The sequence below is a fragment of the Choristoneura fumiferana genome, chromosome 13 (genome assembly GCF_025370935.1).
Source record: "Choristoneura fumiferana chromosome 13, NRCan_CFum_1, whole genome shotgun sequence".
NCBI lineage: Eukaryota > Metazoa > Arthropoda > Insecta > Lepidoptera > Tortricidae > Choristoneura > Choristoneura fumiferana.
Window position 1 is genome coordinate 2,499,406 of NC_133484.1, and position 25,003 is coordinate 2,524,408.

A 25,003-nucleotide genomic window follows, 5' to 3' on the forward strand; every position below is an offset into this window, starting at 1 on the left:
AACGATTATTTATTGAGGTAAACGCTAGTTACAAATATATGATTCTTTCATATGATATTACAATGGCATCGCGATCTATACATACTAAATAATAAATTTACACTTACTATAATCACATGGTTTTACCCATTAAGGCAAGAACTTATTAGAAAATATTTTAAATACATACGTAATTAATAGAAAAGCAGTTGTGTAGTTTTTTATTTTAATTTTTTAACTTTAACATAAGGTTTGATTTGATTATATAAATTAATTAAAAAATTGGATCAAAAATATATCTTTTGGAAAACACAAATATACTGAGTGGAAAAAATCCTGCCTTCAAATGTATGCATTAATAGGTAATTTTGTATGAAAAGTGGGCCAAATGTTGTGCCATAAGTATAGCTACAATGTTTACGAGTATCAACATAAAATAATACAGAAGGTACTAAAACTTGGACAAGTTGAATAAAGTGACTACAATCTAGTTTGACTTGTCATTTTGAGTCCATATTTTTTAGGCGTTCAAAAATATACGATATGAGAATTCTTAAACTTCTAACAAGACATAGCCTTTCCTATATAATGTCGTATAATAGCTAACTGAACGGTGAACCTCAGAAGAATCAGTTTAATAATAAAATTACAAATGGGATCATTGGCGTAGCGTGGTGGAGCGAGGGAAGCGGCACTTTTAGGGGGCGGCAAAATTGTACACTAAATAATACTGAATATTATAATATTATGATTGGTGTATTTTTTTATTTCAACTTTTGTTACTTTTACTGTGAAGAAATTAATGTTACAATAATGACATCTTGTATACTACCTATAGTTTTTTAAATTGAAATGCCTTTGTAGAAGGCGGCAAAATTCTCTTCCGCCCCGGACGGCTGATACCCACGCTACGCCACTGCACGGTAGAACTATTATTAACTGACAGAATATGTCCATGTTATGCAAACTCTCAAAACAACCTATTTGAAACGAATAATAGATATATAAGAGCTACGTAGACGATATAGTTTTCGGCTTACATATATATACCTAGTGCCATCCACGAAGACGCGTGATTTTGCCAAAATTTAATGACACGAAATTTAATGACATTGTAATAAGAACCACGGCACGCGTCATCGTGAATGACTACCTATACAAGGTATCTTAAAATGTATCCGGAGTATTTTGGCAAATGACTGGATCATCATCAGCATCATCATGTCAGCCGAAAGACGTCCACTGCTGGACATAGCCTTAGCCTCCCCCAAGGCTCTCCACTCAGACCGGTGACTGAATGACTGGATAAGTTTCATAGTTGAACACTAATTTATACATTGATCGATATTCAAATTACATCGAAAATTCCCGAACCATCTCTTGAAATTTTATTCATTCATAAATTACTAACACTCGCACTGAGGAAGACAGATAATCAAGATAAATATGAAAAGGCTAGGGGGAAAAGGGAAGAGAAGAAAAAACAGAATTTTAAAAACACATGCGTGATTGGGAACGTTGGGAGAGGAAGGCCTAGACGAACGTACCACGATCAAATCGGGGACGTTCTGAAGAAAGGTCGGGTCAGGAGTACTCTAAACCGACGTGCATGCATGAAAAGATTGATGAATGTAGAGGAAGCGAGAGTTGTATGCCAGAATCGTAGCAAGTGGAAGGATGTAGTCTCTGCCTACCCCGTTGGGAAAGAGGCGTGATTTTATGTATGTATGTATGTTAAAAACACAATAACACACTTGTGTCTATCGCCGCACAGAAAAGCAGACGTTCTATACACGCGTCTCGAACGTCCAGCAAATACGTCACACTTCAGCAATGCGATTGGACCACTACGACCATCCATACAATCCACAAAAAAAACCTAAGAAAAGCTTTTATAATGTTCTCTTGAAGTAAGATGTAAGTACAGTAGACTCATGGGGAACTCAGACTACAGAAATCGCGTCAAGTTTACTCCTTACCAGAGCAGTGTACAACTACTAAATATTCCGGATGAGTTATAATATAAGATACAGTGTATGGAAAAAGTACTATATTGGTTTTAGCTGTTATGCCAAAACCCACAAATTATTGCACGTGCGAGAATAAGTTAAATAATTAACAATATCATGCTAATCTACTTAAAACAATTAAAAGTAAAAGATCATAAGTAAAAAGTCTATGGACTGCCACAATATAGAGTAGAAAAAAAAAATTAAGGCTTCATTCTAAGTAACTGCCACATTTTGACGTACAATCAAAGTAAATACAGAACAGTAAATCATGTTCAAACGTATGTATGTTCAGTGAAAAAAGTTTTTACCCAGGCTAAGTAAAAATCAATCTTATTGTCAATCTCATAAAAACTAACATGGAATAACTTTTCTCACTTTAACTATACGTATCCTTTCGTTTCTCATAATTTCATTTGATATAATTTTGTTTGCTATAAAATGCACGAATCATAGGATTTCTTTTAGGTAGGTTATTCCTTTTTGTTTAATAGAAAAACCAACACCAAACCCTGAAAAATACTGTTTTACAATACAATAACTATTTATTGCACACCATCACAGTAAGCTGTAGAGAAAACACAGGTATATTATAGAGATTTTTCTAAGGTAAGCAATAGGCGGCCTTATCGCTTCAGAGCGATCTCTTCCAGGCAACCTTTACAATGGACAAAAGTACGGAACAAATTTTAGCAGGTGGTGCAATATGGTTACTTATTTTGTTTTGTTGTAAAACACTTTGTGGCACTAATTACTGTGGCAAAATGCTTTAAAATAGGGCAACATTGTATATTTCTTTTAAATACCTCTTATATTTTCTACTCTTTACTTTGGGTCCCCATTAATAATAAAAAGAATTAATAATAGAAAATCATAAGCATTTTAAAATCATAATTGCTTTACTGAGAAAGCGTAGTCTTATAAAGCCGCTGCACACCAGATGCGTGTGCGTGTTTGTAATATAGAAACTGTATAGAATGATGCCAGTACGCACGCCGCATCTGGTCTGGCATCTTTCTATACAGTGTCATACATTACAACGGTAGCGTATCTGGTTTGCTGCGGTTAAAATACTAAGCTGTTAGGTACCCGCAACTTTGTACGCTATTCCACTAATACATAAAGCTAGATCGATTACTCGGCCAAAAACCTCGTGTAGCAAATTTCGTCGAAATCAAGAGCCGTTTCCAAAATTCGAAAATAAATAAAATATACAAGAATCGTTTATACATAAGAAAATAGAAGTCACATTTTTTGACAAAAACTTATCACAACATGGCAACATTAGGACAATGTTTTAAAAAAATAAAAAAACGGAAAGCCCCGCGGGCGAGAGCTAATTTAGTATTAAAAGACATGGTAGTAGTCAAAAATAATTGATCCCTGTTGAAGTATATGCGTAGAAATAAAATTGATTTCATATATTTTTAAATAAATCTTGTTTTCCTATGTACATTTTTGAATACTAAGTGATCGAACGATAGTTAAGATAATATTTCATAATATTGCGACAGATAACATGCAGATTCAACAGTATAACTATTATAATAAAGCTAAATAATTAGCTTCCGTAATAAATGAAACAAAATAACTTCATTGTTTGCTCAAACGAAGGTACTATTATTATTTGAATATATCGTGAATATATTGAATTTTTCGAAAATTATCATTTCATACATACATACTGCCGTCTCACTCATTTACATAATACGTAGATAGTGTTTTCTTGTTCACACTTTGTAAATTAATGTTCTCTAGTTTCTTAAAAGCAGTATTATTGTGAACTTCTCCAGTTGGAAAAGTATTGAAGTCGGTTAAAAAACATTTTCAGTGCTAGACCTAACCACCAAGTCCCATTAAAAAACCGTACTAACAAGAACGAGAACCAAGTCGTCATCTTTTCATTTAATAAAACTGAGAAAACTTTCACATATTTCAGCTCTAGTGGATAGTTTAGGATCTAAGCACATTTTGCCGAAATTAAGGGACCTAGTTTCGGCGCGATTTCGGCTGCAATACTGTTTTCATTACTAGCAATACATTAGTCGGAATTACGTCACGTTGTGCCGTACAACCGAACTTCAGTCGGGCTTTATCCGAAGTTTTTCATGAGAGCGGTAAAAATAAACTTTTCAAAAGTGTTTTTTTTTTGCATGCGTCTATTCAGCTGTTTGAAGATCATCACCTATTTTCCAGTTTAATCAAATCAACTGGCAGAACGCGGCCAAAAACCAATAATAGCTGTCATCATTGAAAATATACATTTCCCGATTAAATTTCGACTCTTAGACATTTTTTTTTTCAGCGCACGCGGCACCCTTGTCCAATGCGGTACCCCTAGATTGTTGCTTTCTTTCGGCCCTGGCAGGCGTAATAACGCCGAATTTTTGTGGCGTCATTTCCGCATTTATAATGTGGTATATTCTCAGCCGTTGAACTTCGGTTTTCTATCTTCGGCATAGTGCTTTAACGTTAAGGTTCGCTGGCCACTGTTACGCGAGCGCGGAGGCCGGCAGCGAGCTGTGTTTGGGCTTGGCCTTGTGGACGAACACCTTTATGCAGCCGTTGAAGTCTGTGCTGACGAGCACGTGGCCCGTTTGCGATGACGAAACCATGCCTTCTGCGCCCTTCTGTAAAAAAAAACATTTTTTTTTAAATCTAATCCTACTTTTCTTACTAACATATTTACTAATATTATAACTGCGAAAGTGAATACAGATCTAGTAATAATGACTTTCCATCGTATTTTGTCGGAAAAGTCATCTTGCTCGCTAATCCTGCCGTGAAGCAGCAGTGCTCGCACTGTTGTGTTTCGGCGTGGAGAGTAAGTCAGCCTGTGAAATTACTGGCACTTGAGGTATCCCATCTTAGGCCTCCAGGTTGGCAACGCATCTGCAATCCCCCTGGTGTTGCGGGTGTCTATGGGCAGTGGTGATCTCTTACCATCAGGAGACCCACTTGCTCGTTTGCCATCCAGTCGAATAAAAAAAAAAAGTTCCTATCTAACTTGCTGTCTCAATTACCCCTTTCGAACCCAGCCGAGTATGAAAAGAGTTACGACATTGGACTTTCTGTACAATCCATCCCAAGATCAAAATTCAAATGTAAGAGTTACCTATGACAGTGGACCTTATGTACAATCCATGTCAAATTCAAATCCAAATGTAATTAACCCGCACAATCGTATTGGCTGGGTTCGAAAGGTTTAGCTTCAGTAAACTTCAGCAAGCTAGTTGAGAGAGCAAGATAAAGACAAAATACGATGGCATGTACTCACGGCATCGGTATGTTTGTCTGTTATGCTTCTGCGCTCAAAGTGCTCAACTGATCAAGATGATTTTGGTATGTATTACACTTCGCCCGCGGCTTCGCACGCGCAATCCATAATGTGGCAGTTGAATTGGAATGAGGGCTATCGTTTCTTGTCTGATAGATGGGTGTTGCGTGATTTTTAAGTATGTTTTGAAAGTCTGATATTACGGGCGTGAAAACAAAGCATAGATTAAAATCATATTTAATACACCTTAAAGCGTACCATATAAATATCGAGCATGCCACAGTGTTGCATAATTGTTTTGTTCGAAAAAAGGAGGACGAAGGTTTCCGAAAGACAAAACTGTCTCAAAACACAGACATTCATTGAGAACGCAATATTTGCCATAAATTAATGGCAGATATTGCAAAATATTCATAAATTATTCTAATTATAAATAAACCCGCGTGCTCACCCAAAAACTATGAGATTTGACATTTCGGAGACCTCACGCTACGCAGCGCCTCTAAGCGGCGAATTCATTCGGATAGCCCTCATTCCGTTATTTTACTAAATTGATACGGGAATTCCCAAATAATAAAAAATATGGATAATTATTATAACTATTACTTTTCAGCAGTCATCTTCAATACATGCCGCACAGTACGTAAATTCTTATCCATGTCATAGTTTTAACATTATATAAAAAAACCGGCCAAGAGCGTGTTGGACACGACCGAAATAGGGTTCCGTAGCTATTACGAAAAAAATAAGTAATATTTTTCTAAGGATTTCGTATTTTGTACGGCATATTCCAAGTTTAGGTATATTTGATACCTTAGGCTGCAATTCTCAAGAAAACTTAACCTTGTAAGTTTGATATACTTACTACTATCCTGATTTTTTTCAAATTTTTCCACCCACCGGTTTAGATTTTAGAGCGGGGGGGGGGACGCTCGATTTTAATAAAAATTTGCACTTTAAAGTTGAATATTTTGCAAACAAATCACTGAATCGAATAATCGTTTTAGCAACCCCCTAATGGTTTTAAAAGACCTATCCAACAATACCCCACACCACAAGGTTGGAAGAGAAATTTTTTTTGGATTTTTTTATAGTACCATTTTGTCGCCATAGCTTAGGTATATATATACGAGTATTCGTGCAAAATTACAGCTTTCTAGCATTGATAGTCCCTGAGCAAAGCCGCTGACGGACAGACAGACAGACATGGCAAAACTATAAGGGTTCCGTTTTGCTATTTTGGCTACGGAACCTTAAAAAGCACTTGGCTTAGGCCTGTGCAATATTTTACCTGTTATGACAGATCTTGTTAGCAATAAGAAAAATAATAATGATTACTATTTATTCAAACTATTTCGTCGGGTGCCAAGCAAAAGTCACTAATTACCACCTAAAGTCAAGAAGGATAATCAAAGTAATGCAGAGCATCGTCGTAAAGATAATATTCCACCATTTTTTTTTGCTTGTCACCCGACGATTTATCCATTATGTACGTAAATATAAACTAACATAAAGCCGAGTTTAGCCTTGCAAGAAAAATCGTGCAAGTTGCATTACATTGCGTCGCGCGATCGACCACTACAAACCCGCTGGCTTTACGACCTCGCAATGCAATGCAACTCGCACGACTTTTCTTGCTAGTCTAAACTCGGCTTAACTCACCGGCTCATCGGTATCCTCGATCCCTTTACTCGCTTTTTCCTCCTCCTCCCTGTCAGCGATCATCCTGATCATGTGGTCAGGATTGGGCGCGAACACCGCGCATGTCACCACAGCGTTGTGCGCCTTGATACCCTCCCAGAAATCATTCCGGTCCCTCCTCACAGACGTAAACTTAGAATAATCATGGCAAGTCTTCCATATATAAATACACTGGTTCTCCGACCCGCTTACAATGTATTTCCCATCATGGGAGAACGACGCCTTGATTTGGCTAGACACGTTAACGTAACCTTTGTATTTGCAGGATAAATTCAAGTCTCGCAAGTCGTACAGTCGTATTCTACTGTCGTTGGATGTTACTAATATCTTGTCATCGTTCGGCATGGGTTCTATGCCGCTGATTTTGCGGCCTGTCGAGTTCTTGCCGCGCGTCGAACGCACGTCTATCTGCGTGTGGTATTTTAGTTGGTCGGTGGTGTAGAATATGCAGCGGCCGTCGTATGTGCCGACGACTGCGAACTTGCCGTTCTGGCAGAAGTTGGCTGCGGTTATTAGCTTCGTTTTACCGTCGACTTCATTCCATACTGCCACCTGAGGTGATAGTATAAATTTAATTATAATGGATATGTTAATTGATGGTCATGGCTACAATAAAAAACCTTCCGGACTAACATACATGTCAGTACTATTAAAAAAAATAACGAATAGTAGATTCTACAACAAGAGCATAAAACGGGCCATTTTACCCAAGACGTTCATATAGCCACCCGAGCCGGTATGGCGAGGGTGGGTAGACACGCCGAGGGGAAAATGGGTTTAATGCTAGAGTTTTAAACTCTGCTTTTCACTTCGATGGCGAGGAAACGAAATAGCAACAGTGGAAACAATTGTTCACTTACTATGTACATTTTATTTTCATGAATTTTTTAGTTTTATTGGTTTATTTTGATTGATTTGATTGATTTTTAATGTTATACAAATTAAAAATTACGAAAATATATATATATAAACTTCTTTGTTTGTGGCTGTTGACACCTACCTTACCGGGCTTAGACGAAGATTTTATTTTATGCATTAGTGCATAAAAAGTCATTTTATGTCGCCTAGATCCAGCATAAACACGAACTTTACGAGCATGAGAAGTGAAAATATATATTTTTTTAATAAAAACTAAAATGGAACATACTTATACTTCAGCAGCCGGGAACAATTCAAAATCGTAACCGGCACAAAACACTATAGAGCTACAGAGAAAACTAAAGAAATCAGCATACAATACAATCACGATCTCTCGTTCTTTACAATTTGAAGGATTTTTTTAAATATCTTCATTCTACGTATGTAAGAGTATGCTTGAAAAATATAACCGTCCTTCGGGTAAAGTATTTATTTCAAACAAGTGTTTACCCGCGCCTTCGCACACGTAAATCAATAGATCCAGCACATGAATTGAAATTTCGGGCTTTCTAAAAATTCCCGTGGGAATTCCCGAATATTAAATAGTAGTTTTCATTGACGTTACATTAAAAACAATCATGTCAAATTTCATGACTAAGCCCAGCGGTTGTTATTTCAAGATTCTACCCCTATCCCGTGGAAATATCGGAATAAAAAGTAGCCTATGTTTTATTCCAGATGTCCAGCTATCTACATACTTACCAAATTTCATTCATAATACCTATTAGTAGGAAGTAGGATTAGTAGGACAAGAACGTAAAAATAAACTAACTCACCTTCTTATCCGGAATGTTCCACAGTCTCAGTTTCCCATCCAGACTCCCTGACAGGAAGTACCTGTCATCCCTCGGATGGAACACGATGGCCGTCACAAAGTCTATATGTTGGAAGCAGCATAGACACTCTCCTCTAGATATATGCCACAGCCTAACAGTTTTGTCCATAGAGCTTGAGAGTATGAAGTAATTCTTGGACCAGGAGACGTCGAGGAGGTCTGAGGTGTGGCCGGAGTACGTGCAGAATGGTTTGGGGTGGAAGGGGGCGGAGGCGCCGAGAGGGGCCGCGTCGTCCGGGGGAGGGGGCGCCGTGAGCGACGCGAGGGACTCCTGCGAGGGGGTGGGGGAGGATTTTTGTTCGGCGTTGTATTTCGTGCGCATGTCCTGAGGAAGAGAAGGTTTTTTAAATTAAGTGTGCCAAATTTTAAGTCAAATTTCGTGTGGGTGAAAGTCAACTTGCAAGATCAAACAGATGCAGCGAGTTTAATAAAAACATCGCGTAGTAAATATACCTAATCGCGATATCGGATTGCGGTGAAAAGAAAATCGGTTAGGAGTCTATTGTGTTGTTGTTGTCGTTTTCGTTATTGTTGTTGTTACAGTTGATGTTACTGTTTATTTACCAATATAATTTAGTGTATAATAATACTAAAGGTATAGTTGTATAACGAAAAAATAGGTAGATTTTCCTCCTCCAGTTAAAAGTGCAACGTCAAAACAATACAATTTTCACTAAAACAGACATTCACTAGAAATTTTACAAGACTTTACGAATAATTTAAATTGTTTCTTAATCTCTACAACTTTTGACAGGTGATTTCAGGAGACCGAGGCCTACATAGCGCGCCATGAGTCTCAGGTAAGAAGGATTTAATTTCTTTCTCTTTTCCAGAAGAGCTTTGAGCAATTTTTCGGATGTCTCGTCGAAAGGCTTTTGATAGTCCGATGCAGTGGTTTTTGATATCCAAATTTGTTTGTTTTGTTGTTGTTGTTGTCGGTCTGTTGTTACCTGGAACATGGCGTACGCGTCGCGGGCGACCCACACGCGCAGCAGCTTGTCCTGTCCGGCGGTGGCCAGCAGCCGGCCGCACACGCTGAACTTGCAGCACCACACCGCGCCCGAGTGCCCGCTGCCCATCTCCTGCAAATGAGGGCTATCGTTTTTAGTTTTTCTAGATGGCGCCACTGTTGCGTGAGGTTTTAAGTGTGGCTTTCAAAGTTTGTTATTACGGGCGTGAAAACAAAAATTAGATTAAAATCATATTTAATACACCTTAAAACTGTACCATAAAAATATTGAGCAACCACAGTGTTGCGTAGTCCCATTTTGTTCGGAAAAAAAGGGAGGACAAAAGTTTCCGAAAGACAAAACTGTCGCAAAAACACAGACTTCATTGCCCCGTAACGCATAATTACCATAATTAATTTCAGGTAATGCAAAATATTCACAAAATTATTCTAATTATAAATAAACCCGCGTAGCTTGGCCAAAAACTATGAGATTTGACATTTCGGAGACCTCACGCTACACTAGCTACACTAGCGCCTCTAGCGGCGAATACCGTCAATTAACACTAATCAATGGATGGTGAAACAGACCCTTAGTGTCTAATGAGGGCTATCGTTTTTTGTCTCACTAGATGGCGCACTGGTGCGTGAGGTTTTTAAGTATGGCTTTCGAAGTCTGTTATATAGGCGTGAAAACAAAGTTTAGATTAAAATCATATTTAATACACCTTAAAACCGTACCATAAAAATATCGAGCATGCCACAGTGTTGCATAGTCCCCGTTTTGTTCGGAAAAAAGGGAGGACAAAAGTTTCCGAAAGACAAAACTGTCTCAAAACACAGACATTCATTGCCCCGGAACGCATATTTGCCATAATTAATTTCAGATATTACAAAATATTCACAAAATTATTCTAATTATAAATAAACCCGCTTAGCTCACCCAAAAACTATGAGATTTGACATTTCGGAGACCTCACGCTACACTAGCGCCTCTAGCGGCGAATTCATTCGCGATAGCCCTCATTACATACCTGCACATGTCTCACGCATCCGTCAAAATCGTAGGGTCCCTTGTGAGAGTTGGAAGCCTTCAGCTTGATGTTGTGTTCGCCGCGGACGTCGTCGGCGATGTCGGCGACGTCTTCTTTGTGGCGCGCGTGCGACACTTCCTGCGCCAGCGACTTGGCCGCGTCCACTGTCTTCTTCACCGTGCTGCCTAGGAACCGTTTTAATCTGAAATACAGTATAAGAAATATGAAAAAGTTATCCCAAAAAAAATCTCAAAAAAGTTATTGAAACTTGGTTGATGACTCTTAGCTACGATGAAACTGAGGAGGTTATTGCAGGCAGCCTGTAATTAAATTTACACACATACACGCACGCACGCACGCACGCACGCACGCCCAATTTAGGTTAAGAATTTGCTTTGTGTCAACTTAGTATTAAGTAGTTCAATTACTTAAATAACTGCTGTAAATTGTAAATTCTCTGGTCTCCGCGATACAGGCCCAGAGTCTAGTGCGGAGTCCGCCGATGAATCTAAATTGTAACCTTGTTATATTTCAAATAAATTCTTTCTTTCTTTCTTTCTTTCAAAAAGTGTAAAAAAACATAAACACACACTGGACCGAATCAATAACACATTTATCTATAGTGAGCGGCAAAATAACTGGCCCTCAATTGTATGTTTTTGCACGTTTCACTGCGGCATAGGTATATTAATGTAGGTGACTGTACGACATCGCGCGTTGCTTAAAAAGTTTTAAGTATCTTTGTGAACGAGAAATCTCTTTGAAGTACAGTACGATTAATTGGAGTTAAAACTTGACATATGGGCGTGCCTTCAGTCAATTTTCAACTTTGACGTCATACAAATAAAGCTATTTTTAGTATACCGCCACCCACGTTTACAGATTATGTAAAAACTATTTTATTTGTATGACCTCAAAGTTGAAAATTGACTGAAGGCACGCCCATCTGTCAGGTGTTAACTCCAAGTAATAGTACTGTAGGAACTATTTTCCAGTGCTGGTTGTGTAAAATGATTGTGGATGGAGAACAAGAACAGTTTAATATTAGAAAAAAAAACTTTGTAATTTGCAATTTTGTTACTTAGTTTTAAAAACAACAATCTATCTATTATTAATTACAATGGTCAAATTCATATTTTAAAAATGTTGTAACAAACAAATTTTATTTATTAACCTTTTCACCGCCACAAGACAAACGGCGTGCTTTGTACGCCACAGAAAAACCAGCGACAAATCAACTTGATTTTTAATTCCACTGCAGAAGGATTAATTTCGAGTTGAATGTTGGTCATGTATAAATGACCGTGGCGTGTGTTTCATTGGCTGTCACGACTAGATGACTGCGGCGGTGAAAAGGTTAAATACTTACTCGTATTTACATTAAAATGATTGAATAAGTTCAAATGGTTAAATAAATCACATGCACATTTTCTGTTATACAATCCGCGTTAAAATCCGATAAATAAGCCAGTGGTCAGGTAATTTCAACTGAACAGCCTTTTAAAGAAAATAAAGAAATGTAAGTACATCAAATATTTCTCGTTTTTTCTTTCTTTAAATATTATCAAAGATTTTTTTTATGCGGTCGACAAAAGTTTTGGTCGATGTTCAAATAATGTGTCAAAGACTAACAACATTGAGTGAAATTTTCCGTTAAAAAAATTACAGGTGTGTTCACTCAGGCTTACCCAACCATTAGATAAAATAGTCCAGATTAATTTTGACACAATCTGCACAACTTGGCAAAAAAGACAGTCACACCACGGGAATGTTAACCCACCTACTGCTGCTACGATTATAATAATTAGGGTTTTCTATTTATTCAAAATTTACATGCATGGATTATATTTGATTACGGGATTTGATTTGATCTCGCAATTTGACATACACTTTGGCAGTTAGAGTCATACTTTGAGTGTCGTTTTTGTTATGCAACGAACATTGACACAGATCAAAAATAAAATAATGCTTGCAGATCAAATTTATGAAAAAGCATTAGAGATAATGATTCATTTTAAAAGTAGTGTATCATCATCATCATCATCCCAGCCTATATACGTCCACTGCTGGGCACAGGCCTCCTCTCAGAACAAGAATTGGGCCACAGTTCACGCGGGCCAGTGCGGATTGGAACTTCACACGCACCATTGAATTGCTTCGCAGGTTTGTGCAGTTTCCTCACGATGTTTTCCTTCACCGCAAAGCTCGTGATAAATTTCAAATGTATTTCCGCACATGAATTTCGAAAAACTCAGAGGTGCGAGCCGGGGTTTGAACCCACGACCCTCTGTTTGAGAGGCGATAGGTCAAACCACTAGGCCACCACGGCTTATATTAAAAGTAGTGTATGTATGTATGTAACTCTTTATGTACAAAAGAAAATTAACAAAATAACATTGACAAACTTTGAGATACCTGTACAAAGGCGGACTTATCTTTAAGGATCTCTACCTGCCAACCTTTGAGTGGATGAGAGGATAGGAGCAATACGTTAGGAATCAGAATTGGTTTTTAATAATTGCCTTTACTGTAAACAAAAGCAAATTAAAACCATTGGTATTTCTTTTAGTAAAACCCAATTTAGCCATTAATCTGTCATCTCCCAGGATAACAGGATCAAAGGAAAACACAATTGTGCCTCCATTAATTAGCCAATAAGTAGTACACGACTAACTACGGACAGTGACTTATTACGGACAGTGGCTAGAGGCCCAACAACCCCGTGTTGTGACTGTACATACACTTCTTAATTTCCATTAATTGTTAACACCAAAACGCTGTTAGTATCACACCAGTCACCTGTTATGGTTGACTTCCGGTACAATTTTACTGTTAATGTTGTCCTGCGAGTAACTTTTCAAAAGGGGGGCTGGTGGGGGCCTATATTCACAAAATATATTAAAATATAATAATAATACAGCTGCATTTTAATGACCAATTGATCACATAGCTTTTTTTTTAGCTAGCTTATCCCACTGCAGGGCAAAAGCCTCGCCTTTCTTATTCCACTCGTCTCTACTCTTGGCCAGCTCTTGCCAATCTGACTGGAATCGGTCCAGTACCACTACCATGAGTTTACAGTGACCGTACTCGATAGCGACGGCGTAAATTATTTGTAGAGGCGCTGTACAATCCTCCATATAAATAATTTACGCCGTCGCTATCGAGTACGGTCACTGTAAACTCATGGTAGTGGTACAGGTCGTCCCGCCATCTCCTCCTAGGTCTGCCTCTGCTCCGGTGCCCGTCGCATGGAACCCAATCGGTGATTACCAAGGAGCGGAATTTCTCATAGCAAAAATCAAACGTCAAAGGAATTGAACATAAGTTTTATCGACTATCGATAAATATTTCAGTAATTAATAAAACAGGAAATAGTAGGTACTTTTAAAATAGCGCTTTTTTAAAGTAAGTTACAATTAAAATATAAAGAGCTTGAGCTGCTTTAAATTAACTTTACATTTTGAGTACTCGCAGTATATCGTTGAAGAATCTTCATTGCAAATAAGTAAGGGATGTTTTTTAATCCATTTGTCAATCGTTTTCTTTTAGGATTAACCATTTTGGGAATGATTAAGAAAAATTCAAGCGACATAAATGTCATATTATGTGACGTTGACGCGATTTATTTTATTTTAATATGGAGATGAAAGTCGCTCATCAAATAGGTTAAATGTTACGGAATATTGTTACAAGGCGATAACAGGAAGAGTCGATTCGATAACATCGATAACTGGAATAGTCGATAAAACTTATGTTCAATCTTTTTGATGTTTGATTTTTGCTATGAGGAATTCCGCTCCTTGGTGATTACTTTGGCCCAGCGATCCGGATTCATGCGGCAGACGTAGCACATAGCTTATGCACTACTAAATAAAATGGTTTGTAATAGTGACCCAATGTGAGGCAGGCCTGTCAGCCATTTAAATTCAATAGATACAACCTAGGGCTCTTCAAGGCTAGAGTGAATAGGCTGTTATTGCACCATTGAGATACACTTTTGGCATCATCTGCACTTTCCATCAGTTTAGATGGTCAACCACAGGTCAGTTTTATGTAAAAAAACAGGTACTCACTTTTCAGTCTTCTTCCGTATAGTATTCTTGGTGTCGGCGGCGTCACGTTTAGCCTCTTTGGCGTCGTCATCACCGCCGCCTGCGCAGACGCTCTCACTCTCTTCGTCTGTCTCCCTGCAAAGTGATATTAAAGTGATATTAAAATGATAGTAAAACATAGACGTCCTTGAACACGACACGGACGAATAGGCAGACGAACCCGGGACAAAAAATAGTACATTTCTGGAATTATAGCAAAAACATGGGCACAGGCCTCCTCTTACAATGAGAGGGCTTGGGTCGTAGTTCCCGCGAGGGCCTTTGCTTATTGGGAACTTCACACACATTGAATTGCTTCACACATTTGAGCAGGTTTCCTCAAAATGCTTTCCTTCACCGTATAGCTCATGGCAAATTTCGAAAAACTCAAAGGTGCGAGCCAAGAATTGAAAGCATGGTCTTTTGCTTAAGAGGTCCAACCACTAGGCGTCCACGACTTTCTAAAATCTAAACACTATTGACAAATAATTCCAAATTACAGCTCTAATAAAAACCTTTTAATTTTAACCCTAAAAACTGATTAATTTTCAATAAATTTTAATAGCTTCTACTACTATATATAATTATATATAATTATCTCTTTTTCTTTGATCATTACTAACTAGCTACAGTTAAATTATTATATTTTTCAATTTCTCTAAAATAAATTCTAAATCAAAGTGTTTTCAAACAGCAAACCACTCGTGTTCATAATTTAGCGACTTTAAAATACAAAAATAAAACTAAACGAAAACGTAAACAAGTCCAAATTGACCAACATAACAAAAGCACACTAAGAAAAAATCCAAAAGAACAAATAAATTGAAAACGAAAAATATACAAATGGGATGGGTCGATAATCAATAATTATGTAAAACAAAATGTATGTTATGATAAAGCAGAGGTTTTCAAACGGTGTGCGAAGTGTATACGATTCGTATAAAAGGTGTCAACGAGACCCTATTAATAAGCCTCCGCAGTCCGCTATGTTATACATATTATGGGTATCCTATACGGAACCCTTTAGGTACTTTACGCGCCAGTCCGACTCGCACTTGGCTTTTTTTAATGGTGTGCCGTGAAACTTTGATAAAAAAGTTTGCCGTTAGAACCAAAAGGTTCAACGCCTGTGTTAAAGGGACATTTAGATTCCTACAAACTCTTACAAAAATAAAACCTTCAAACAAGTTCAAACCACGCTCGTAGGCAATAGTAGATTGTACAACAAGAGCATTAAACGAGCTATTTTACCCGAGACGTTCATGTAGTCACCCCCGGCTCGGGTACGGCGAGGGTGGACAGACACGTCGAGGGTAAAATGGGTTTAATGCTCGAGTTTTACACTCTGCTTTTCAGCGTTGAAATAACAACAGAGGAAACATTGTTCACTTACTAGGTATATTTAGTTTTATTTATTTAATTTGGTTGATTTGATTGATTTTTAGTTTTATACAAATTAAAAATTATTAAAAAAATACATTGAAACTTTTTTGTTTGTGGCTTTTTAGGCCTGATTGCCTTGGTTTTAGACGAAGATTTTACTTTATGCACTAGAGCATAAAAAGTCATTTTATGTCGCCTAGATCCAGCATAAACACGAATGTTACGAGCATGAGAAGTGAAAAGTCCATTTTACAGTCTAACAAAACTTTATTTGACGCTTTTTTCTATATCCTATGAAAATATCGATAGGCCATTTTCAGCGTAGAAAAAAATGTATTCGGTTGAATTTATGTCTGACCTAGATTTGAACTAGACTTACAGTTGGCAAGCCCAACGCCATACCGCTGAGCTACAGTCGAGTTCATAAACTTGCGAGCAAAAATTTGATCAAAAATATCTGAACACGACTCTATTGTTAACGGCGTAGAAGCGTGTTCAGATATTTTTATCAAATTTTGGCTCACAAGTTTATGAACTCGATTGTACCAGGCTGTTAACGGAACAATCGAAATTACCGATCATACTGCGTGTAAAATTTACACGAATAAAAAAACACAAAAACAACAACAAAAAACAAAAAAAAACAAGTCGAAAACACTGAGAGCCCCCACATAGCAAATTTCGATGAAATAGAGACGTTTCCGGAATCCCCGAAATAAATAAATATATAGGAATGCTCGTTTACAGATATACTCGTAAAATAAGATACAAAACTAAACACACAAACCTAAAAAAAAATGGAAAATGAAATGTACGTACTTAATGAAAAAAATTAAAAAAAAGTAAACCTAATTTTTAAACTGAGTTCTGACTCCACAGGTCGCATAACAGAATCGGTTATGGATTTCTTCATAAATGCCGCTCCATAGAGACCAATAGACAGTCTCTTACGCCACGAAGTCTTTTGTACCACTTCTGGGCTGAAAATGTTAGTGTTAAAGCCAATCTCGACGTCTGATTAGTATTAAAAACAAATAAAACATAGCGACAATGCAAAGAATAGGCCGGTTTCCGAAATAGATCTAATTACTCCATCAGTTCAATTATCTAAAAATATTATTATACCCCTTTAGAACCCAGCCGAGTATGAAAAAAGGTTACGACAGTGGACTTTATGTACAGTGGGAGTAGGAAAACCTTCGTCAGTTATTAAATTGATTCCTTTATACAGTCATAGACTCTTAGTACGTCTTGAAACCAAAGCACTAAGTAGACAAGGGCATATCAAATTATACTTACTTGACATGATAATAAGGGCCAAAATAGTATAAACCTCTAACATATATCTAGTTTCATATCAATACCAAACCTTTAAGAGTTTGAATAAAATAATGTTCTATTTAATTGTCAGGTTCAAGGTGTAGTGGTAGGGTTGCTATGGTCACCTTTAAACAAGATTATGTTTAGCAGGTTGACAGTTTGATGCAGTATGTCATGCTCAATTGGTAAAGCAGATTATCGCTCATACTGAGCAAAGGAAAATAGATCTTAAGGTGACGAACCTTTTTTTTACTCTGACTGTACAATCCATGTCAAGTTCAAATTCAAATGTAAGCTTTACGACAGTGGACCTTATATACAATCCATGTCAAATTCAAATGTAATTAAAATTAACCTGCACGATTGTATCGGCTGGGTTCGAAAGGGCTAGGTATTTTTTTCTTTCGTTAATAGGGCATATTAGGCAAAGCTCTGCGCAGGGGGCGACACTAGCACAAACCGTAAAAAAACCGCCGTGACAACGTCGGTTCTCTTTATATTTTGTCGCCATAACGGATCATGACCAAAGAGTACTAATACCTATAGAAATCATGACATATTTACAAGTAACAAAATAAATGATATTTACATCGATATAGTAGGGTGACCTGTCGTTTCGCCGTGTTTAATTACGCAGAGTTTCATTTGGCAGACAACTATAGGCAGATTTTTCTTTTGGCCGAGCTACGTTTGGTATAATTTCGTTACGCCTATTATTCGTTTCGCCGAGTAGTCGGTAGGAAGAATAGCGATATGCATTCGGTCGATCATCTAGGCTTATAATACGTCCCACAGTAGGGCACAGACAACTCAGAATTCGGCGACCCAGTACGGATCGGATCAACTATTTCTTGTTGTTATTGTCCCGTCAGCGAGGGGACAAAAGTAGTGCAGTTTAATAGAAGAAATATTGTGTTACATTATACTGACATGCTTGTTAGAAGACCAATTATAGAAGGGGCTTAAAACTACCACAAAAATGCAAGTTTAGAAAATTTGAATCCTTTAAACTTATGGTTTAAAAAGTGACTCAGGAGACCGTAACGAGTGACAAGAAAAAGTTGATCGACCCGTGAACATCACACACCTAGCATATTAGTAAAATCCTTCGTAGGAACGGGTTACCTCACGATGCCTTCTTTCAAACCTATGCTCGTGTTTTTCAAACGAACCCACGATCCTCTGTTCGAGAGCTTATAGGTAAAACTAGTTTAAGTGTTATAAACAGCACCAATACAACAATATTATACCTGGCGTTCTCGTCGTTATCCCGTCCGATGTACTCCGAAGTGAGCCGCATGATATGCAAGCTGAGCGGGTTGATGCATTGCGGCAGCTTGTGCTCAGCCACGCTCAGCGGGACGCGCTCGCCTGAAAGTTACGGTTATTAGAGACTGTCCGCAGTTAGCCGGATACCGGATATCCGCGGGACCGTTGGCCGGATAGTCGTATATCCGGCTGATGGATATTCCGTCAAGTTTTACGTACAATGAAATCAAGTTAATTCAAGCGCGCGCGTGGCACTGTGCAGGTTGAAACTTGTTCAAGGACTATACTGTCGAACCATTAGATTCCTGACTTACCGTAGAACGTTCTTTGAAGACTAATTTTATTTGACGGATAAACGACGGCATCGCGTCTCCGTCTATTCCAACAAAACAAACAGAGACGGCATCACATTTATCCGTCAGATCAATTTAATCAATGGGTGGTGAAATAGGGGGTAAGTGATATAATAAAATCCCATGTCAAGCAATGCGATGTCACTATGACTTTTTGTACGAAAAGGTTCGATAGTACAGTCAAGTTCATAAACTTGTCAGCCCCAGATCTAAGAGGGGGGGGGGGGCGAACCGGGGTACTTGCCCAGGGCGGCAGTTTTTCTCAAACACTGAAAGAAGGGGGCGCCACCATCAAGGATTTGCCCCGGTTCGAAAAAATCGTATATCCGGATATGGCTGAAACTAGTGAGGAAACTTTTGAACAAAAATATCTGAACACGACTCTATTATTAACGGCGTAGAAGTTTGATCAAATTTTTGGTCCCGAGTTTATGAAGTGGACCGTACGTGTACACGTGTACCTGTGTCCAGGTTGAGTACGGTGACTTGTTCGAGTATCTGCATGTCGGTGAGGCGCGGCGGGGACGTGCTGCGCGTGCGCAGCGCCAGCCCGAGCGCCGCCTCGTCGCCGGCCGAGCGCCGCCGACACCCGCCGAGAGACTCAGAGTTGCTACGCCTATGTTGAAACAACGATAACCTCGTAAGTCCCGACTTTTTTACCATACATAGTTCTACAGACCAGAGGAGAATTATAAGTTTTGTGATATTGGAAATTACTTAAATAAACTTAAAGTTCTTATTTCATTGAAAAATTTGTACTCCACCTAGTACCAAAGTCAAAGTCAAAATATCTTTATTCAATTTAGGATATAACAATAGCACTTATGAATGTAAAAAAAAAAAACCACCACCGATTTGGAAAAGCCTCTGTTGAGAAGAATCCGGCAAGAAACTCAACGAGGTATATATATTTTTTTAAACAGATTTATATTATTATTATATGATAATATCTATACATCACAAGTATTTACACAACTTTATTTTTAACACAGTAGGTTCGCTATTTGAGAAATCGCTAATACGGATCGGAATTATTTCCAAATATCCCATCAGCTAAATATGTGGTCTACCACCCTAAACTTGATAATCGTTTGCATGTCATAAAACAATAATGCCAATAGACGTGCCTGTCAACTTGAAAGTTCGACTTTAGCGACGTATTCATTTGATAGGAACTTGTTTAAAAATTGATAGACCACTTATTTGGCTGATGGTACATTCGACACTTATTCTTACAATTGATTTGTACTTTATAAAGTACACGAGGACTTACGAGGCTAATACATTATAAAGCAAAATTCTTAACCTCGGGTCACGACCTAAATTTGGGCGGGCGGTATTGGGATGAGGTGTTCACTGATCAAAGCAAGTCGTAACGTTTTTTTTTATATTAATGCGTCATATTTGAGTCAAAAAGAGCAAAACTTTCGCTGGCTCCCAAAAGTTATACACACCTCCTGGAAAAGGGAAAACTCGGATCACACGCATTTAGGACCAAATAAAGGTATCAAACAAGATCGGTCTGAGTGGAGAGCCTTGGGGGAGGCCTATGTCCAGCAGTGGACATCTTTCGGTTGACATGATGATGATGATGATGATGAAAGGTATTAAAACGGTTCTACTTCGAAAAAAATCCAAGTCTATTGGCCTATCAGTGCTTTGTTATGTGTGTGTAATTATTCATCTCAACTCTCGGGGCTACCTATACCCGGATTTTCCAGCAGGTTTGTCGCGGATAAGCCGTGTGGCCTAGTGGTTTGACCTATCGCCTCTCAAGCAGAGGGTCGTGGGTTCAAACCCCGGCTCGCACCTCTGAGTTTTTCGAAATTCATGTGCGGAATTACATTTGAAATTTACCACGAGCTTTGCGGTGAAGGAAAACATCGTGAGGAATCCTGCACAAAACAGCGAAGCAATTCAATGGTGCGTGTGAAGTTCCCAATCCGCACTGGGCCCGCGTGGGAACTACGGCCCAAGCCCTCTTGTTTTGAGAGGAGGCCTGTGCCCAGCAGTGGGACGTATATAGGCTGGGATGATGATGATGTCTTGGGCACAAGCCGGTGCCGTACTCGCCTGTTGTTGTTCCCGAGGCTGGAGTGTCCGGTGGGGCGCTGGCGTCCCTCGCTGTGCGTGCGGGTCCCGCTGCGCGCGAGCTCGTCGTCCGCGGGACGCACCACGTATTCGCCTGACAACCGTCACATCAGGGCGTCTCAGGGCATTATCACTTTAAATGGCGCAATTTTTTTTTCAGGATTATGTAATTCTGGGTTCTCCCTACTCAGAATCACGAGCACTACTGATTTGGATGAAGAAAAAATGTGCCCCTATTTTTTTCGACAATTTTGTCTATTTTTTTATTTTTTTTTATTCAACTGGATGGCAAACGAGCAAATGGGTCCCCTGAGGGTAAGAGATCGCCACCGGCCATAAACATCTGCAACACCTGGGGTATTGCAGACGCGTTGCCAACCTAGAGTCCTAAGATGGGATACCTCATGTGCCAGTAATTTCACCGGCTGTCTTACTCTCCACGGCGAAACACAACAGTATTCTTATACAGTTTATATGGGTCGTTACGAAATGGACACATGGAAATTTTATGGTAAATTGGGGACCTTTTTTTCTTCGTCAAAATCAATAGTGCTTGTGAGTCTGAGTAAGAAAAAACCAGAATCACCTAAATGTGAAAGAAAATAATTTTAGCGCTATTTAAAGAAAATTCCCCTCTGATCATGGAACTTTAGATTCAAGGCTCGATTCTACTCGCATAATTAAGCGACTTTTGCTTTGTAACATTTTCAAATTATATTAATTTAGATAATTTATTGATCTTCAAACAAGTCGTGGTAGCCTAGTGGTTTGACCTATCGCCTCTCAAGCAGAGGGTCGTGGGTTCAAACCCCGGCTCGCACCTCTGAGTTTTTCGAAATTCATGTGCGGAATTACATTTGAAATTTACCACGAGCTTTGCGGTGAAGGAAAACATCGTCAGGAAACCTGCACAAACCTGCGACGCAATTCAATGGTGCGTGTGAAGTTCCCAATCCGCACTGGGTCCGCGTGGGAACTACGGCCCAAGCCCTCTTGTTCTGAGAGGAGGCCTGTGCCCAGCAGTGGGACGTGTATATAGGCTGGGATGATGATGATGATTGATCTTCAAAATTTAATCGTTAAATCAGTGTATCGGACATGATGGTGTTAGGTTGCATTCCAGTTTTCCGCAAAAGAAGTGAGATGTGTTGCGAGGAACCAGCAGGGCTACTACGAAACTCGAAGTTCGTGTCGTGCTGTCCCTCTGACACTTATACTATTTAATACGAGAGCGAGAGGGACGGTACGATACGAACTTCGAGTTTCGTAGTTACACTGCTGTTTCAGTAACCAATAGAAACGCTTCATTTACCTATCCTCGCACAGCTCATCTCTAGTGGAAACAGCTGAGCGGAGCGCGGCGAGTTAAATAAAGCGTTTGTAATGCTCGCACATCTCTCGTTGACACACAGCTGTTGAGAACACATCCCTATCGCCACTAAAACTGTTATAACTGACAGGCGATTGGCGCGTCTAAAGAACAATTCAAATATCATCACCGGATCGAACGCATCTCGAACTGTCTGCATTTAATATTGTACTTTTTCTCAAACATGCTCGGAAATGTATGCGTTAATGTCACGAAATGGAGACATGAAGTTTCTCATTTATGGCTCCCTACCACCTCCCTACATTACTTCTTGGCCTAGTCCATGAAGTATGTATGAAAATCCATTATTGTCCGCTGCTCTAACTTTTTAAATTTGCTTACTAACATTAAACTGACAAAGGAAAAATTACGAACAGCCAACCACCACTACTCTGTAAGCATTTGCGATACTGCAATGCGATGCGATGTGATATATGGATGTATGGATGGATGGATGGATGGATGGATGGATGGATGGAAGGATGGACGGACAGACGGACGGATGGATGGATGAATGGATGGATGGACGGACAGACGGACGGACGGACGGACGGACGGACGGACGGACGGACGGAGGGACGGACGGACGGATAGATGGATGGACGGACGGACGGACGGACGGACGGTCGGACGGATGGATGGACGGATGGATGGATGAACGGATGGATGGTTGGACGGATGGATGGACGGACGGATGGATGGACGGACGGATGGATGGACGGACGGATGGATGGACGGACGGATGGATGGACGGACGGATGGATGGACGGACGGACGGATGGATGGACGGACGGATGGATGGACGGACGGATGGATGGACGGATGCATGAATGGACGGACGGATGGATGGACGGACGGATGGATGGATGGACGGACGGATGGACGGACGGATGGACGGACGGATGGCTGGATGGACGGATGAATGGATGGATGGATGGACGGATGGATGGACGGTTGGATGGACGGATGGATAGACGGTGGATGGGACAGACGGACGGACGGACGGATGGACGGACGGACGGATGGATGGATGGATGGATGGATGAAATATTTCCTCACGTTGTTTGAGAAAAGCACTATACAAACCTCGGCCAGAACAGGGATTGCTGGACTCGTTTTATCCGGCCTCGTCTACGACTCGGCCGTCTACCCCGAACTCGTCCATCAATCCCTTACTTCATGGCCTCTGCAGTAATGTACTATTATCTACACCCATATAGTAAATCTTCAATTATGCGTTCAAAAACCATAGGTAATGACCAGCATTACACCATTGGATTCCATTATGAGCACGGCTGTATCGTAATGAGATTTCATACATCATTACAGCACGGGACCTGATCCGGGATCCTGGGACCTGTCAAGAGAGACGACGGTACGTGGAGGATCCGTAAAAACAGAGAGATCCAGGAGCTGGTGGCTGAACCCAACATCATCGGCGTAACAAAATCACACAGACTTCGCTAGTTCGGCCACCTACTACGAATGGGAGAGGATCGGGCTGCCAAAAGAGCGTACGTGGGACGACCGGCTGGTCGCCGCCCGGTTGGGCGACCCAGGTACCGCTGGGAGGACAGTGTCCAGGCGGATCTGCGACGTCTCCAAGTCGACAACTGGCAAGAGGCTGCGCACGATCGGGACAGATGGCGTGCTCTCGTTTCGGAGGCCAAGACCCTCTTTGGGTCCCTGAGCCAAATTAGTTAGTTAGTTATTACAGCACGGGGGGGGGGGCGCACGAGCAGCAGCACGTCGCGCGCTCAGCGGGCGCAGCTCGTGGGGCAGACATACCTACCTAGTTCTCGTTAATGCAGGTCATTCACAATGGTTCTTGAACACATGATAGAGGATTTAATATATGGATATAGATAAAATATTGTATTCAACTGTACGTAATTAGGCCTTAAAACAGTCATGTGACCCTATTATGAAACTCGGCTACGTGTTTTAAGGACCCCTATTACGATACAGTTGCACAAAATACTATTATCTCAATAATTAAACATCTTTAATTTTACTACAATTTTTATCAAAGAAGAACCAGATACTTCTAACCTTCAAAAACCTAGGGCGCAAATACAGCCTTAAGCTTGGTTCACAGGCCGCTTCCAACCGAAGCAACTGGAGGTCTATGGGGGAGGCCTCTGTCCAACAATACGTGCTAAGGCTGATATTTAGAGCAACGCGGGCTTCATATCGGAAGGGAGCACCCTTAGCGGTAGATTACCTTTAAAATAGTTCTGGCGTTTGTTGCGGGGGGAAATGTGCACACAAGTGCAGCTCCGCACACTTACATGCAAAAACAAAACTGCCACTTGACTGTAATTACGATGTAAACACATAAATAATCCAACAAATACTTACACTAATAATTAGTTTACAGATGACTCAAATCTCACACATTGACAAGCTGTTCATTGGCGAG

At 39.8% G+C, this 25,003-nt stretch overlaps 1 protein-coding gene across 5 annotated transcripts in view; it reads right to left on the reverse strand.

The window, feature by feature from the left end:
* Positions 1-313: 313 nt before the first annotated feature.
* LOC141433879 (WD repeat-containing protein 44) overlaps positions 314-25,003 on the reverse strand; it is a 37,133-nt gene continuing 12,443 nt past the window's right edge. For 2 of the 5 annotated variants that reach the window (XM_074095969.1, XM_074095967.1), the window contains 11 exons: positions 21,195-21,306; positions 19,583-19,737; positions 18,750-18,870; positions 17,028-17,159; positions 14,779-14,892; positions 13,502-13,582; positions 10,703-10,904; positions 9,670-9,801; positions 8,661-9,044; positions 6,928-7,518; positions 314-4,618 (listed from right to left, as the gene is read on the reverse strand). In XM_074095969.1, the coding sequence (XP_073952070.1) occupies positions 4,481-4,618; positions 6,928-7,518; positions 8,661-9,044; positions 9,670-9,801; positions 10,703-10,904; positions 13,502-13,582; positions 14,779-14,892; positions 17,028-17,159; positions 18,750-18,870; positions 19,583-19,737; positions 21,195-21,306 (2,162 nt within the window). In that variant the 3' untranslated portion in view covers positions 314-4,480. The remainder of the gene's footprint in view (positions 4,619-6,927; positions 7,519-8,660; positions 9,045-9,669; positions 9,802-10,702; positions 10,905-13,501; positions 13,583-14,778; positions 14,893-17,027; positions 17,160-18,749; positions 18,871-19,582; positions 19,738-21,194; positions 21,307-25,003) is intronic. The other 3 variants (XM_074095968.1, XM_074095970.1, XM_074095971.1) reach the window with 3 other exon arrangements.